Below are 19,176 nucleotides of genomic sequence, written 5' to 3'. Positions count from 1 at the left end.
TCTGTCTTCAAAGATAAATCTAAACAATACAACATATTTTGGTTTGTTTAACACTTTTTATTCAATTAATAATTTGTTAACTATAGCTTATGTTCCTGTATAGCTTTGCTTTAATATAGTATTGAATATTGAATTTACAATGTAAAAAAACATAAAAAGAAAGAAAGCACATTGAATAAGAAGAGGTGTCTCCAAACTTTTGACTAGTACTGTATATCTACATTTATCCCTCTACAAAGATGTAGCTTTTGAATACATTTTATATATGCCTATTTTTTCTACAAAAATACAAAAGCTTTTCTTTGTACTATTAAAATACACACATTAAATTATGTAGTGAACAAAAATAGCCAGAATATGTTTTATTCTTTAGATTCCTAAAGTAGACTCGCTTTAATGAAGGAAAATGTAAGAAAATGTGATACTGGCCAAATATTTATGGAACTGCATATGGAATGAGTTTGAATTGATTTGGATTTGAATATCTGTCTTGCATCTACAGATATCTTTTGCAAAAGCTTTTTGTGATGTAGCTGGTAAATGATGTATGTATCTTGTATGGAAATCTGATTTTTTTTTTTTGTTTGTTTTTTTGCTGAAATATAGAACATTTTAAACTTTCACAAACAATCACCTCTGTTTATAATCAACCAGGGAACACAGTGTGATACTGCTGGAGTTCAGTAGGGGGAAGCACAACATTACAAAATCTGACCAAAGAGCCCCTACAGACATTTTCCACAGAGAATCAACCAGATATACTAAACAAATAAGCAAGTAATGTGAAGCCTTCTCATGTTCATGTTAATAATTTTTTCATTAAAATAATCGCTCATTAAATATAATGCCAGTTAGAAGCTTCAGTTTCAACATATTTGCTTAAACTTTTCAGTCATTTAGAACATTTAGAAGTCCTGCATATTCCTGTCTTATTTTATGAGTGAAATGTTGAGTATGAATGAATTTTATACGTAAATAAAACTTGTCCATACAGCAAATGGTAACTTTGGTATCGTGAGGGTGCAAAAAGTACGCCTTGCACAGCTCAATACATGCAAAAGGCATAAACTAATTATTTTAATTAATCATGGGTGTGTTAATTTTGGTCGTAATGTGAAATAAACCAATCAGTGTGTCAGTTGTCATTCCCTTTAAGAGCCAGGTGAGTTCTGACTTTGGCACGTTCGTATCTTAACAGTGCGGCGCTTTTGTGCGTCTCAGCAGAGACAGATACTGACCTGTGCGTTCACACTGTGAAGATACACCAGCAGCTCAATTAAGGGAACAGCAATATTAATTTATTCTCTATTCTGTTAATTTTTGAGTTAAAAGTCAGTTTTAGCTTTGCAGTGCATCCGTGTGAGTGTGTGTGTTTAATGAGCGGGGGTGTACGAAGCACTGAGAGCACCTATAGGAATGGACTATAGGAACTGATGATTGACTGTTGTCAGGGTTTAAATCGGTCAGTGGCGCTCCTGTGATCCTCAGATCACAGTAATAGTGCTGTATAAAGAGTGCTTGTTGAAATGCAAACAAATCTAATAGTAATCTGTTTGACGGATGCTTTTAATTTGCGTCATAAATTCTGAAGGTCTAAAGGCTGCTGCTCTGTAAACTTCACAGATTTACCCCACCAGTTGGCTTCCGTCCCATTCTGCTTTTAATAAGAGATAAAAGGATGTGTCATGAGATACTTGACCCTGGATGATCACACTAGCATTATTGCCATTACTGGAAATTCTCCTCTCATTTGTGTTTTTCTATTTGACACTCTGGAGATCAGGATTTTTGAGGGAATGTAAGCAGAATAAATTCATACTGCATTCACAGCGTTTCCAGTTTGCATTTAGTTATATGTTATAATCCGCACAGTTGGGTCAGAATACTTGCAGAAAATATTTGTTTATTCCTTTTTACAACCCCTAAATCAGAAAAGGTTGAAATAGTTTATTTGGTAACACTATATTTGAAGGGTTCCTAAATAGGGACTTTATAATACATTATTAAGCACTGAATAAATAAATATAATTCTTTATATTTAATATAAAGAATATAGTGCAAAATCATGGAAAAGTTACTTTATTTCAGTAATTCAGTTCATAATGTGAAGCTCATATATTATATAGATGTATTACACACAGAGTAATTTTAAGCGTTTATTTTAAGCGTTTATTTATTTTATTGTTGATGATTATGAAGCTTACAGCCAATGAAAACCCAAAAATCGGTGTCTCAGAAAATTAGAATATTATATAAGACCAATTGGTGCTTTGGGCAGTGTGGGCAATGTGCCAAGTCCTGCTTGAAAAGGAAATCCGCATCTCTGACTTTGGACTTTAGACTTGATAATAAAACACAGTGGATCAACACCAGCAGATGACATGTCTCTCCAAACCATCACTGATTGGTGGAAACTTCACTCTAGACCTGAAGCAGTTTGGACTGTGTGTCTCTCCACTCTTCCTCCAGACTCTGCTCCCTTGATTTACAAATGAAATGTAAAATTTACTGATGATCAGTGATGGTTTGGAGAGACATGTCATCTGCTGGTGTTGATCCACTGTGTTTTATTATCAAGTCTAAAGTCAGTGCAGTTTTGTTTTCCCACAAAATCTTACAGCACTTCATGCTTCCCTCTGCTACTGACAACTTTTATGGAGAAGAGGATTTCATTTTCCAACAGGACTTGGCACACTGCCCACACTGCTCCAAAAGTACCAATTGGTCTTATATAATATTCAAATTCAATTTTTTTGATTTTTGGGTTTTCATTGTCTGTAAGCCATAATCATCAACAATAAAAGAAATAAATGCTTAAAATAGATCACTCTGTGTTTAATACATCTATATAATATATGAGTATTGCATTTTGAATTACTGAAATAAAGTAACGTTTCAATGATATTCTAATTTTTTGACATGAATTAGTATATTATTTAGAATTATATATTATTTAATTAATATCAAATTTTAGCCTTTATTTCCAGGTGTTTATATCTGGCTCCGATACACAGTTTAGAAAAGATCACCTTGCAAATCCTTTGCTTGCAGTAACTGTATCAAGTCTGTGACCCAGTAAGATCTACTCAAGTTCTTTTGTGGTGCTTTTCCTCTTTTCAGTTGGTGTTTGTTTTAGTGGGGTTACTCCCTTCAGTTTCCTCTTTAGCAGGTAAAATGAATGTCCTACAGCAGCAATCCTCAACTGGTGGGTCAGGACTCGGGACCTAAAAGTGGGTCGTAGACACAGTCTCACAGACAGCTTGTAAAACATAAATACATGAAAAAAAAAAAAAATATATATATATATATATATATATATATATATATATATATATATATATATATATATATATATATATATATATATGCCCATCTGATTTTGTACTCGTCTTTTATATTGGGGGGAAAATAAGACACAGAAATACACAGAGAAGTGAAATATCTTATTTTGTGGCATTATTTATTTTTGCATTTTTTATATTTTATTTTACTGTAGTTAGTTTTACACATGTAGTTTTCATGTACCTCCTCAATTTCCTAAATGAATTGCTTTTAAATTCATGTTGCATGCATATGTACTGTATTATTATATTTTTAAATGTGTTTTTTAAGGCTATTTTAAAAAAAATCAATTTGTTTCGTTTGTATTCTGTAAAAAAAGGATCACAACTTAATGACCATAAGAAAATGTGGGTTGAGACCTGGTGAGAACCCCTGATTTATAGGGTTTAAATCCAGAAATTGACTAGATTGATTATGTTCCAATACTTTTGTAGGGGACTGTATGATCCTAACTCCCACATAAACCAAACAAGCAACCTGATTAATCATTTTTTAACCTTTATTGGTCAATATTACATTCAACAGCTTTTACATCAGATAGCTTTGGTTCAAGTCACATAATTGGGGAAACAAACGACAGGCAATAAATACACAGATATGAGGACACTGTACAACTGCCTACAGATACAGTACAATACTGTACAATACGAGTAAAAGCTCCGCCTTTACTCAGCATCAATATGGACATATTTACATATGTAAGAAGGTCTTGAATGACATGACTTCCTGATGGGTAAGTAAATGGTAAATCACAATAAAACCAGAGCTTTGAGCCATTTTCACCTTTTAATCCACTGAATTTTCACTTTGCCACGATTTCTTTTTCATTTAGCATGTATGAGAACCTAATTAGTCGTAGTAAGACATTTATAGTGGGGTCCAAAAGTCTGAGACCACCTTAAAAACCTGTGTTTTGCTTTATTTTACATTTAAATCGGGAAAAAAAAACTTTAGGTAAGTTTTACCTACGGGGAAGGCTTTGGGAACAAAACTTGCACTTGTATGTATAAGTTGTGAGGTGCTATCTTACGTGAGTGAGGTTGAACACTGACCAGTGTGCTCATGATAAGATGATGTAGATTCCATACAACAGGACAAAAGTCATGAGACAGGAGTCTAATTCTAGCTTATTTTTAGATGATTCTAAAGTGGATTTGGCCTCCAACTTGGGAGTGGCCTAAGTGCTTTGCATGCAAATTAGGGGTGCAGGATATTGACAAAAAATGTGATGTATGATAATAATGGTGTGAGCCTTTACTCAGGACCTCTACCTCACTCTGTCTCGCTCTGCCTCCAGCTTTCTTATGTCACATGATAACACTCTGCAGCATGTAGAGCTCCCTCTGTTGCTGTACTCAGGTAATGCAATTTGAATTTGCAGCAGGGTGTGTCATATTTTCTTGTGCACAATAATATCATAAAAAAAACTCAATATCATGATAATAGAGATATTATTGAAAACTGTGTATTTATACTTGTTTAATTATCTATTTTTAATTTTTTGTTTATAATTGCAATTAATTTGCAGCACTAAAAATGCTGATTTTTTTTTTGCTTTTTTTGCTTATTGTTATTACTGTTCATATTCGTTCGTATACTATTATTATTTTATACAAAATCAGGGTCTTGGTAAGTCTCTACTGACTGAACTTGAAAAGTTTATTTATACTTTTTTAAATATATTTTTATATTAATAATAAAAAAACTTTTATATTTTTTTGTTGCAGTAGTATATTTTTGAAATTACTAAAAAAGTCAATGCTTTGTCATATTGCCAAGAAGAATATTGTTATCTTAAAAATACCCTAAAATATTTTAAATATATTTTGATAGGGTCATATTGCTCACCCCTAATCTGCAATTATTCATTTCCATATTACAGCTCTTTTAAAGTTTTTATTTATACTAATAAAAATGTTAAAATTTATTTTGTCGCAGTAGTATATTCTTAAAATTATAAGAAGAATATTTGTATTTTAAAAATACCCTAAAATATTGTAGATATATTTTGATAGGGTCATATTGCCCACCCCTAATTTGCAATTATTCAATTCGATATTACGGCTCTTTCAAAGTGTTTATCGTGAAATCTCTTATGTTCATAGTAAAAATAAATACATTTTTCGCACAGCTATGACTCAAATAAAAAAAAAACTTGGTATTAAATAACAAAAATACAAATTATACACATTTTAATGCTGGACTCAGCCTTATGGACCCCACTGTACAGTTCCTCACCAGGCTTTGGCCATCATAAGGAGGTTCTTAAGAGCTTTATAAATCCAGATCCATGATCTCTGTTCACATTTCAGTAGAAGATAGTCGGCCTCTCTGCAGAGGAGACGCCGATGTGAGACTAAACTGTTGGCACGTCTCAGATCATCAGATTCTGCACGCTCCTCCCACACCTTCAGTTCTTCAGTAAAGATCGATGAAGGTAGGATCTCTAGAGCTCAGTCCGGAGGAGAACGATGCTCCTCTAAATCCGTTTAACGGTGTTCTTCTCTGAGTTCTGGAAGGAGCTGATCTCCCAGCGGCGGAAGGTGCTCCCCCGTATGTGGGTGCGGCCGGTGGTCAGCCGGTAGATCTTCCTCAGCACGGCTCGCCGCAGCAGGATGTAGACCCAGGGGTCCAGGATCTGGTTGTAGGAGGCCAGGCGGACCCCCATCACCATTAGGAACCTGTAGGGGTCCTGCTCTGGAACTGAGCTGCTGTAGGAGTGTCTGACTGACATCAGCCCAAAGATCTGCAGCAACAGAAAACACAGTTAGTTATTAGACAATGTGGGATGATGCATTTTTGATAGGGTTGCCATCAAAATAGATAAAACATTTGGCTGAAAGTCAAATATACTGAATACTAAACATGTTTTTGCAGGTTTTTATACTTTTCATCCATTTAAATTGTGCTTTATTTAAACGTATATTTCTTTTTTCATGACGGTACTTAATGTAAAATGAATTACAATAGTTAAAAATAACAGAAAGAATCTCAGCAAAAGTCTAAATTGTTGATATATGGTTATTAATTGGAAGGGCTCAATTAAAAAGCATAAGGGCCCTATCTTCTATTGTTTATTCTGTTAATTGCTGATGTAAAAATTGGGTTTGTGCACTGCTGCATGTCCATGTGTGTGTTTAACAAGCTGGGGTATACTTCTGTTGAGTGCGTGCCGCCAAGGTTAGAATGGACATTTGATTATTGGCTGTTGTCAAGGTTTTAATCAGTTAGCGGTGCACCTGTGTTTCACATTGCCAAGATAGCAATACTCCAGAAATTGACCTGAACACACCTCACTTCCACACGACCATGCCCATCATTGTATATCTATCAATTTCTAGAGTATTGCTATCTTGGCAACGTGAAACACAGGTGCACCACTAACTGATTAAAACCTTGACAACAGAGCACACATGGCTCTTAAAGGGAATGGCAAGTGACACTTTGATTGGTTTATTTCATTTACCCCCAAAACACACTCATGATTAATTAAGACAATTAGTAGATGTCTTTTGTGCGTGTTTTGAGCTGCTGCAAGGTGTACTTTTCCCGTCGTTACGACAGCAAAGACGCACTGACATGCCCCTAAATGAAACTGCATGGTGCACAGATGATGGCTCGCCTATAGTTTGCTAAAATAGGGCTCCAAATATATTTTTGTGTTGCTTTAAATATTGGACAGTTAATATGTTTAACATCCAAGCTGGTTGCGATTTGATTGCACTATCAAAAAACATCTTTGGTATAAATTATTCAGTCTTTTCACTAAGTCTTTTCACTTGGCTAAATACAGCTAAGTGTAATTTGTTAAACAAAAAAAAGGACGCATTCATGGTGTCTAACATCACTGGTGATCTCTAGTAAGAATAACTTTACCACACTTCCGAGTAGGGCTTTTAAGGCATGTTTATTAGTAAAGGATTTATTAAAGGATAAGGAACGGTTGTTAAATGGTTGTGTGGAAATGATTAATGACTGGGAGGAAAATAAAATACAAGAAGAATGTAAGATATGAGCCCTTTAAAAGTGGTAGAAAACATTCCAGTGCTACCACAGCGCTGGCTTCAGATACTATAAATGTAGTTTCTTCAGTCCCAAAGCTTCATTCTTTACTAAAGACTGAACATTATGTCTCCTTATTCTTTCTGTGTTTAATCAGCTAATTTTGCTTCCTTTTTTTGGTCATAAAAAATCCCACTTTTGAATCACTTCTCCTGTTGGGCACGACCCCACAGCCTGCTAGATTTGAGTTAATTTTTACACTCTCATAAAATACTCTCATGAATCAAACTAAATAATGTGTTGAACATCACCTATCATCAGAGGTGGAAAGTAATTAATTACATTTACTCAAGTTACTGTAATTGAGTAGATTTTATGAGTAATTTGTAATTGTTAAAGTAGTTTTTAAAATAGGTCATTTTACTTTTACTCAAGTACATTTTGACACAAGTAATTTACTTTGCTACATTGGAAAACTCCCCGTTACTGAGTAAAAAATTAAATGCTGGGGAAAACAAATTGTCTGAATTAAAAAAAAAAAAATTGGCACAGATGCTTACGCGTGGAATAACGAGGCAGTAACGTCCTCATGCAATGCAAAATGTGCCCCGCCGGACAGAGCTGTCAGCTTTCAAAACTTCCACATCAAACCTGAGAAATCATGTGCTGGTAAGTATTTTTATCATTAAACAATCTGCTTAAATGTTAAAAAATATATGTAAATAGCAGTTAAAGCAGAGCAATGGCAAGTTAAAAAATAACAATGAACTGTAAAACTATAAAATTACAGTTTATAGTTATATGAACATAACTTTTTAATAGTAAAGAAAAAAAATGGATCATAGAAACCTATACCACTTGTTTTATGGGGTGTTCTGAACAAATACTGCCTGAAAGGTCCAAATTATTATGTGGAATAATAGTTCATTAAAAACAATTTAATTTATGATTTGTTTTAACTTTTTTACATCAAATAATTAAGAGTAACTATGTAACTTCTACTCAAAGTACATTTTTACTTTTACTCGAGTAGATTTTTAGACGGGTACTTTTACTTGAGTAAAATTTTAGCAAAATAAAGGTACTTTTACTTAATTACAATTTTTCTGTACTTTTTCCACCTCTGCCTATCATGCATGTATCAGTTTGTTACCACTTCACAAACTGGCTGATTTCAATCTGAAAGATATGAGCTGTACAGGGCTAGTATAGTAATATTAGCTGAGCTCACTTAGCATTTACACTTGTTTGTTTACAAAAAGACTCAAAAGACTGTCTCTGTGTAAATTTAATTTACATGTGACTTAATTAGCATTCCTGAGGTAAATTTATCACTGGATTAGCACTGCTGAATATAGCACTGCTGAGGTATATTTATGAATGGAATAACAATACTGAAAGTAGCTGTAACGCCTGGTGCGGAAGCACTCCTGTTTCTCCCATACTCAGCTCTACCTGCAATCTCCAGTCTCCAGACTACAATACCCAGAACACACCACACACTTGCATTACTTTCTGTTCCAATCACATGACACTGCACACAGCACCTCCAGGAAGTCAATCACCCAAATATTGACAACACCTCCTGTAGGCCTTTTTTAAAAGACTCACTCCAGGGAACTCCTTGCTGAGTATTGATATAGTTTTCCTTGTACAAAGTGTTATCCCATTGCCTATGTTAGCTCTCCTTGTTTTTTTTTTGTATTTACCAACCCTGATTCTGTCCTACCTTCTGATATTATCTTGCTGCGTATGACCTTAGGACTGTGTTTTGTCTCTGGTATGTTTAATCCCTATTGCTGCTGTTTCCCGGCCTTAGATTTGCTTGTTCTGACTTTCCATTTGTCTAATACTTTGTCTAATCTAATAAAGTATGTTTTCATTTGCATCTGTGCATGTCTGAGTACTTCCTTATCATGACAGTAGCACTGCTGAGGTATATTTACAACTGGAATAACACTGCTGATTGCAGAACGTTCAAGGTAAATGTATTGGGCTGTGATAGCGAAAATATGATTAGGCTATTTAATCTATTTAAAAAAAAATATATGACAACAATTATGCATCTTTTAAGCTCCACTGATCATGTAGCAGAACTATGTGCATGTATAGTTAGGAGCTCAGTGGACTCCAGCACTGTCGTACCGTGAGAGGATGGAGCACCTGTGCAACAACAAGTCCAGTCCTGAAATTTCACTACTCACTACTAAATATTCCACAGCCAACTGTCAGTGATATTATTATAACACAGTGGAAGAGACTGGGAACGACAGTGACTCTTTGCTCTGTCAGTGTAAAATAACAGAGCGGGGTCAGCGGATGCTGAGGAGCATAGTACACAGAGTTCACCAACTTTCTGCAGAGTCACTACACTAATCACTACACACCTCCAAACTTCATGTAGCTTCAGAGTTCATCACTACACACCTCCAAACTTCATGTAGCTTCAGAGTTCATCACTACACACCTCCAAACTTCATGTAGCTTCAGAGTTCATCACTACACACCTCCGAACTTCATGTAGCTTCAGAGTTCATCACTACACACCTCCAAACTTCATGTAGCTTCAGAGTTCATCACTACACACCTCCGAACTTCATGTAGCTTCAGAGTTCATCACTACACACCTCCAAACATCATGTAGCTTCAGAGTTCATCACTACACACCTCCAAACTTCATGTAGCTTCAGAGTTCATCACTACACACCTCCAGGCCAAACTTTACGTAGCTTCAAAGTTCATCACTACACTCCTCCTCCAAACTTCATGTAGCTTCAGAGTTCATCACTACACACCTCCAAACTTCATGTAGCTTCAGAGTTCATCACTACACACCTCCAAACTTCATGTAGCCATAGAGTTCATCACTACACACCTCCTCCAAACTTCATGTAGATTTAGATTAGTTCATCACTACACTCTTCCTCCAAACAACATGTAGCTTCAGAGTTCATCACTACACACCTCCTCCAAACTTCATGTAGCTTCAGAGTTCATCACTACACACCTCAAAACTACATATAGCTTCAGAGTTCATTACTACACACCTCCAAACTTCATGTAGCTTCAGAGTTCATCACTATTCACCTCCAAACTTCATGCAGTTTCAGAGTTCATTACTACACACCTCCTCCAAACTATATGTAGCTTAAGAGTTCATCACTACACACCTCCAAACTTCATGTAGCTTCAGATTAGATCAAGAATAGAGTATATTTTTAGGACTGTAAGCAATGTTAAGACTCACCAGCAGGGGACACCAACAAATGCAGGACGTGACCATGATCCCCACCAGCTGCACCACCATCTCGATATCATGCGATTTGGCGGAGCGGCGGTGGCACTTCCTCCTGCGCAGTCGAGCCAGAACCAGAGTAATCCCGCTTATTGTATTGCACACCAGTGACATAGCGAGCGAGGTGAGCCCCAGCACAGAGAACAGCAGCACAAACACCACGTCCGTCGCTTTCGAGCTCCTCAGCACCCGGATGAAGCACCAGGTCCCCGGGTACTGATATGTGTATTCTCCAAGGTTACTAATGGGCAGCAATGCCACCACCAGCGCTACCAGCCAGATCGTCACCACTGCCATCTTAGTTCTGGTGGTGGAAACGAGTCTGGCGTGGAGGAGTGGACGGGTAACCCCAAGGCATCGCTCTGCCGCCATGGCGCAACCCAGGAACAGAGGGCACAGGCCGAAGAACACCATGCTGCCACCCAGAAGCAGGCAGCAGGCGTCTGAGTCTTTACGCTCCTGGCTGACGCCGTTGGAGTACAGGTGCAGCACCAGAGCACCTGGGATGATGTGTCCGGCGAAGTCCGTGGCCACCAGCGAGCTGGCGAAGAGCAGGAAGGTGGCCTTGGAGCGCCGGCGCAGGCGGGCGTAGGCCTTGGACAGGATGAAGAGTGCGATGATGTTGGACAGAACACCCAGAGTCATGGAGAGCCCAGCGGCCGTGGGATTCATTGCAGACGTGGCATCCTCGGACTTTGTCTGGTTGCCCTTTGGGTCCATTCCGACCGGCCCAGACGTCTGGTTGGAGACGGGCGCCGCGGCAGTCAGGGCCGAGGTGTTGCTGGTCTGGGTCTCCAGACTGAGGGAGTGCGGGCAGAACTGGAAGAACCAACAGAAACAGAGGTGTTATAATAGCAGAATCACCTAAATTGATCATTATCTTGTATGTATTCCTGTCACCTGAGCAAATGTCTTGCACTGGAAAAAATTATGAATAAAATTAACTTACATTTTTTTTGCAACTTTATTATTTTTTTTAAGTAAATTTAATTTCAGATCAATTTCAAACTCGGTTTCAAGACTTAAATGTTATATAGAGTAAATAAGTGAACTGTACTTCAGCCAATCCTTTCTTTTAGTAAACTTTACCTAATTTCTGCATACAATATTACCTAATTACAATTACTTCATTTATCCATTACTACTCAAATAATTTATGATACATAATATATTATAATTGCTGAAATATTTTTAGTTAAAACACACATATTACACTGCCTCAACACATGGATGGCATGTAATACATTCTTTTTAGTTTACTATGTATTACATGCCATCTATCTGTTGAGACAGTGTAATATGTGTGTAATTGTAATTAGGTAATATTGTATGCAGAAATTAAGTAAAGGTTACTAAAAGAAAGGATTGACTGAAGTTAAGTTCACTTATTTACTCAATATAACATTTAAGTTTTGAAACCGTGTTGAAGTTACTTAAATTCACTTACTTAATTTAATTAAAAGTAAATTAAATTTACTTAAAAAAAGCCAATGCAGAAAGTTGCAAAACTTAGTAAATTTTACTCATTATTTTTTTCAGAGTGGGAATGCTCACAGCTGTATAAGTTGTGAGGTGGTATCTTGTGAGCGAGGCTGAACACTGGTCAGAGTGCTTATGGGAAGGCTATGTGAACAACTGTACGTGAGTACAGTGAGAATTGGAGAATACACTATGTTAGGCTAAATTATCATCTACAGTGGTAATGATCGTGACCAGCAGTGTCTGGTTGTAATTGTCCATTGTCCAGACTCTTTAGCTTCCTTGAGGCATGGCAAAAGTCATGGGACACGATTCTAGTTCCTTATATATAGAATAGTTTTCAGTTAACAGCTGTGCTGAACTCTTAAAGAGTTAATTATTTGAATTTCTTTTCTCTTAATAAAGTGTTTGAGAGCATCAGTTGTAAAGTAGTGAAGAGGTAGAGTTACAGGTATACATTATATTCGAGTTCTAAAGTTCTAATTCATCTTATGAGAAGCAAGAACTTAACTGAATTTATTAAAGAGAAAAATGAGTTAAAGAAATGAAGGTCAGTCAGTTGGAAAGAAGAATTTTGAAAGAGCAGACCTCAAGTTCAGACGCAAAGACTGTCAAAAATGACTCTCATCAGTTACCTCTGTTGCACAAGATAAGTTCTTTAGAGATACCAGCCACAGAAACCAGAAGTTAACAGCTCCCACGATAAGAGCACCTAAATGTTTTAGAGCAGGGGTGTCCAAACTTTTTTTGTTGGGGGCCAGAAGGAGAAATATATTTGAAGTCACGGGCCACAGACTCTATAATAAAACAAATACTATCTTTATCTATCTTTGACAGTGTTGTGTAAACTAAGATTTTTCAAATTGATGTTTCATATCATGATGTCTTTTAATATTAAACTCCTTAATTACGACAACTTTTAGACTCTTTGGACCGTTTTTCTGTGCTACAACTGCGCACTCTCTCCGCTTTTAGACTCTTTGACCCGTTTTCTGCGCTACAACTGCGCACTCTCTCCGCTTTTAGACTCTTTGGCCCGTTTTTCTGCACTAGAAATGCGCACTCTCTCCGCTTTTAGACTCTTTAGCCCGTTTTTCTGCGCTAAAAATGCGCACTCTCTCCGCTTTTAGACTCTTTGACCCGTTTTTCTGCGCTAAAACTGCGCACCCTCTCCGCTTTTAGACTCTTTGGCCTGTTTTTCTGCGCTTCAACTTCACTCTTGCCGTTTTTAGGCTCTTTGGCCCGTTTCTGACAGCTAGCGTTCAAACTTTGAATCTCACATTATAAAAACCTGCTTAACAGTGGGCCAACTTTCATTCTATTTCTAAAATACCTCAAATTGCCCGGGGGCCGTAGTTTGGACACCCCTGTTTTAGAGAGTATTTTGGTCTGTATAACACTTTTAAGTTACTACATGATTCCTTATGTGTTTGTGTGTTGACTATATTTTGCAGTACTTTTTTTTACTTTATTTAAACTGTAAATTTAAACTGGCCTTCATAGAGGAGCACTGTGGAAATGGTACACATGTATATTAATTTACAGTATAAAGATGGTAATGTTTGTCTTTTTGAACCCATAAATGCTTAGCTATTTTTTCTCTGTTGCATCACTGTGTATTAAAAATATAACAGACATATATGAGCTAATATAATAATAGCATTGCAAATTTGTGAAAATCTCTTAAAACGCCAAAGTGAATCATCATGTAGTACTGAAACACAGAATTACAGAATGCTGAATTACCAGCACAGTGTTCAGTAAAGTGTACATTAATGATTGTAAATAGTGGCATCTGGGTAAAATTGTCCTTGTGACAGAAATTTCATAAGCAGTCCCATATATTACCCTTTTTAATGTCCTGAAAACTAAAATTAAGTCATTAAAATGTCTCTTATTACCATTTATTAAATGGTTATATAGTTTAGCTTGGGTTATTTTTGCACTGTTGGTTTGTACTGCTCTGTAGCAGCATGCTCTATTATTCCACTTGTGGTCAGAAGAAATGATAATAATAACTTCACTGTGAACCTCTTCATGACTCCACTTTAAATCGTATTTTTGTAACATTTTAAACATGTAGTATTACCTTAATCACCACAAATTAGTTTTGAACACATTTAAATTAAATAATAAAAATAAATAAATTAAAAATAATTGGAGCTTGAATACTGTCATTAATGCATGCTGTACATTCCACACACTCACAATCTGACATCATATAACATTTTATTACATTTATATTAAATACTGCTGGTAATTTTTATTGATATTTTCATATTCTGCTCAAATATAGCTAAATACAAAACCATGCATTATAAATATATATTATACTGTACACAATACTGTATGTATAAGTATTTTCTATGCATTTCTCTTTTTAAATGAAGGTGTAAAGTGAAAAGTGCTGAACAGGTCTGAACAGCTCCTGCTGTCTGGCACCTGGACAACCTGAAAAAACATATTTCATAATTACAGAGCTCAGGGCTTCTTATGGCTCCGCAAACAGATGTGTGTATTTGAGTTTTCTGCTCACTTTCAACCAACAGCTCCCTGAGTGTATCCAGGATCAACAGCACACACAGCTGTACAGACCGGAGATTAACGAGGAGCGCAGACAATCTTATCTCTATTAGTATTACAGTTTTATTCATTTAGTCCCTGAACAGTTTATTAGAAATATGTGATAAATGTATGATAGATAGTATATTACCAATAGGAAATACAGTGCAGTAAAGATTAGTATATACAATAGGCAATTTATTCATAAGCTGTATTTTGGCAATATGTAATAAATGACTAGTTAATATATTAAACATCTGATTTGATGTCATGGTAAGAGCATTAGAAATATAAATTAAAATTCTGATCAATATTTTAGCAATAGTAATTCAAGACCTGACAAATATATTAGAAGCAAACGCTTAATTCTGGACTGGATTCTGGAAGTATATAAATTAACCTTTATTTAAACTATTTTAAAGGTTGACCTCATTTACAATGTAGCCGAGCCAATACATAAGGAAGGGATTATAAAATAAAATGTATTTTAAAAAATATATAAAACAAATAAGATACAAATGAAAATATAATGGGTAAAAAGTAATTTAAGTAATAACTAAAAACAGTAAAAGAAGAAAAACATAAAAGAAACTATAAAATGAAGGTAAAAAAAACAGCTAAAACAAACCAACATTAAAAAATAAGTTAACTAAATATTAAATAAGATCAAAACATATGAGAAATATAAATGTATGTTCTGATCAATATATAGGCCATATATATTTTATTTATGATTATTCATTTAGAAATAGGCATTAAAATTATAGGCATTATCACTACATAAGGATTAGAAAAACACTTATAACTTGTATTTTAGTATTTTAAAAAAGTATCAATGCATTACAGTCAGTATCAATATAATAGAAATAGGCAGATCAGTATATTGACAACAGGCAATACATACAAAACTGTTGTTTTAATAATATGTGATGTATTTAATAAGAATATAATGGGAGTACTGGAATGAACTGAAAATGAATTAAAGCCCTTATCAATATGATGATAATAATAAGAACTTAATCTGTATATTAACTAATTGTAAAATGTTTTGAAAAAATTATTTGAGCAATTTGCAAAAATATTTACTATCAGTATATTTCCAATATGAACTGAATATAAAAGTCCAGTTCTGTATATTAGAACTAGGCAATACATTTATAACCAGTATTTTAGGAATATGTGATATATAATGAGAATAATGGACATAAGAAATAAAGCCATGATATGTTAAATATTATAACAATAAACTCTAATGCAGTGTATTAATCATGGGTTATATACTGTATGTTCATAACCAATATTTTAGCAATATGTAAATATATAATAAGAACATAATAAGAGTACTGGAAAAACAAATTAAAGCCATTAGCAGTATGATGATAATAATAAGAACTTAATCTGTATATTAAATAATTGTAAAATGTTAAAAATATATATATTTTAGCAATATGCAAAAATATTTTCATCAGTATATTGCCAATATGAACTGAATATGAAAGTCCTGTTCTGTATATCAGAACTAGACAATAAATTCATAGTTAGGTCATTAGCAATATGAATTAATGTATTAAGTAATGTAATAAGCAATTGATTTTAAAGTAACCAGTATTCCTGGGGGTTTACTTAATAACGCTAATAGTAAAAGGACTGGCTAAGAACTGCATATGGTTAATAGGATGTTTAGTATAGTATAGTTTAGCAAATGTAATTAAAATAATTCCCAGATAAAAAAAAAACACTTTTCCATCTCTAATGCATTGAAACAACATAGATCTCTGATGTCTGAGTTGATTTATTTGTGTACACTGATATTGAGTCAACACTGAATCAGTGTTATGATTATATATATATATATATTTCTATATATATATGGTTTGTATTAAATTTTACTTACATTAAATATGTATATTTTGTTTGTATTATATGATTATAACCTGTGCTCTGTGTTGGTCTTGCAGAAAAGGACATTTGTCTAAATAATAATTATTTTTACTAATATCAATATTATTATTTGTGGGATCAACCTTTCATGGAAAACATTAATGTTAGTGTAGATTCAGAGGCTTAGCTATTCAACACCTTTAAATGAATGTTGATTCAATGTCAGAATTTCAATTTAATCAATGATGCCTGTAAGGCAATGTTACATAGTAAATATTGTTGTTTTTCCATTGTTCCATAGTTGTAGTTGTTGTTGTTTCCCTGATAGCAAACAAAAAAAAAACTTCAAATAAACGTTTATATTTTGGTTGCATTACATCATTTAAGGCTGATGATGAAAAAACAACCTTAATACAACCTTCGTTATTTAGCATTGCCTAATAGGCATCATTATCGGTAGTTCTGAGAATCTGTCATTGAATCAACGTTTAAAAAAATGTTTATTTAAATGTCCTTTGCAATCATGGATAGCTCCAAGCACAGAATGACTACAACTATGAAATAAACGTTTTTCTTTTGTCATCAAACTTTACAAGATGTAATACAACCAAAAACATCTGAAAACGTTTATTCAATGTTCTTTGGTATCAGGGATACAACCACAACTAAAACTGTACAGTAAAAAGGTTGTTTAACGGTTGTTGTTTTTTTCATAATCAACCGTAATCAGATGTTATGCAACATTATGTTTTTTTTAATCGTTTATTAAATGTTTTTTGCTATAAGTGATACAACCACAACTAGAACTTTCAAATAAAAGTAGTTTTTTTATTATTATTATTTTTCCATGATCAACCTTAAAGATGTCTTGCAACATAACATTTTATGAGAACGTTTATTCAACGTTCTTTGCTATCGGGGATACAACTACAACTAGAGCTAGAAAATAGAGTGTGTTGTTTTTCCACAATTCACTTTAAAATATGGCATGCAACATGATAACGTTTGTTAAATGTTCTTTGCTATCAAGACATTTACTAACAGAGTAAATATTTATATATAAAGTGTAAATTTTGACTTTCAAATAAAAGGTGTTTTTCTTTTTTTATTATTTTTCCATGATCAACCTTAAAGATATCTTGCAACATGCTAACGCTTTATGAAAACGTTTATTCAACGTTCTTTGCTATCGGGGATACAACTACAACTAGAGCTAGAAAATAAAGGTTGTTGTTTTTTATAATCAACCTAATCAGATGTCATGCAACATTATGTTTTTTTTTTAATCGTTTATTAAATGTTTTTTGCTATCAGTGATACAACCAGAACTAGAACTTTCAAATAAAAGTTGTTTTTCTTTTTTTTTCTTCTTTTTCCATGATCAACCTTAAAGATGTCTTGCAACATCATAACGTTTTTTTAAACGTTTATTCAACGTTCTTTGCTATCGGGGATACAACTACAACTAGAGCTAGAAAATTAAGGTTGTTGTTTTTTATAATCAACCATAATCAGATGTCATGCAACATTAAAATGTTTTTTTTTAATCGTTTATTTAATGTTTTTTGCTATTAGTGATACAACCACAACTAGAACTTTCAAATGAAATACGTTTTTCTTTTCTTTTTTTCATGATCAACCTTAAAGATGTCTCGCAACATTATAACGTTTTTTGAAAACGTTTATTCAACGTTCTTTGCCATCGGGGATACAACTACAACTAGAGCATAATAAGGAAAAAATAAAAGTTGTTGTTTTTCCATAATTCACCTTAAAATATGGCATGCAACATAACGTTTGTTAAACGTTCTTTGCTATCAAGACACTTACTAACAGAGTATAGCATATATATATAAATATATAAAGTGTAAATTTAACCCACCATTTGAGAGGTATCCTGGTTAAGTCCTGGTTAAGCTGATTCCTCCACCTGAAGAAGATCATCACAGATCCAGAAGAGCAGAACAGCAGTAAAAGACAGTAATCCAGGGCTGAGATCTGATTAAACCCTCAGTTTTACTCCGCATTGTAGAGGAAAGTGAGTTCCTGTGGGGGTAAAGTGAGGATCTCTGGGCTGGAGGTTCTCCCTCATGGTTCTGCTGGTTCTGGAGGAGCGCAGGATGGACCCGGTGTGCTGCTGAGCTGCTCTCTTACTGAGCTCCACCTCACACTTCACTTTATCCAGCAGCAACACTATACTCTCTCTCCCTTTTACACAGACCACGCCCCCTGTGAGGAAGGGGCGAGGCTTGTCAAAATACGGGTGGAAACCGATTGGATGAAAAACGTTTTTAGCTGTGGTGCACTTTGCAAGAATATATATTTTGTTCATACAGCTTTAAACCAAAATTAAAGAGCACTTAAACATTATGAGTTTCTTTGATTTTACCAAATTGAAAACCCATGGAATATAATCAAGAGGAAGATGGATGATATTTTGCACTAGGAGTGACATAAAGTTATCCAAAAGCAGTGTGTAAGACTGGTGGAGGAGAACATGATGCCAAGATGCATAAAAACTGTGATTAAAAACCAGGGTTATTCCACCAAATATTGATTTCTGAACTATTAAAACTTTATGAATATGAACTTGATTTCTTTGTGTTATTTGAGGT

The 19,176-nt window shown here is 34.6% G+C and overlaps 1 protein-coding gene across 1 annotated transcript; it reads right to left on the bottom strand.

Annotated features, from left to right (window-relative positions):
* Positions 1-3,823: 3,823 nt before the first annotated feature.
* ptger1b (prostaglandin E receptor 1b (subtype EP1)) lies at positions 3,824-18,728 on the bottom strand. Its single transcript, XM_049467646.1, has 3 exons — positions 18,444-18,728; positions 10,592-11,458; positions 3,824-6,088 (listed from the first exon to the last, which is right to left on the bottom strand). The coding sequence occupies exons 1-3, from the start codon at positions 18,444-18,446 to the stop codon at positions 5,822-5,824; spliced, it is 1,137 nt and encodes a 378-aa protein (XP_049323603.1). The 5' UTR covers positions 18,447-18,728; the 3' UTR covers positions 3,824-5,821.
* Positions 18,729-19,176: the final 448 nt, after the last annotated feature.

This window comes from Astyanax mexicanus, chromosome 19, assembly GCF_023375975.1.
Source record: "Astyanax mexicanus isolate ESR-SI-001 chromosome 19, AstMex3_surface, whole genome shotgun sequence".
Classification (NCBI taxonomy): Eukaryota; Metazoa; Chordata; class Actinopteri; order Characiformes; family Acestrorhamphidae; genus Astyanax; species Astyanax mexicanus.
The sequence above is the reverse complement of the archived record's forward strand: the minus strand, read 5'-3'. Positions and strand labels throughout refer to the sequence as shown.

Excerpts from the sequence above, each read along its gene's own strand:
- ptger1b (XM_049467646.1), bottom strand. Across the intron at positions 6,089-10,591 it reads TTTGTTGGTGTCCCCTGCTG|ATCTTTGGGCTGATGTCAGT; the intron begins GTGAGTCTTAAC and ends CTGTTGCTGCAG.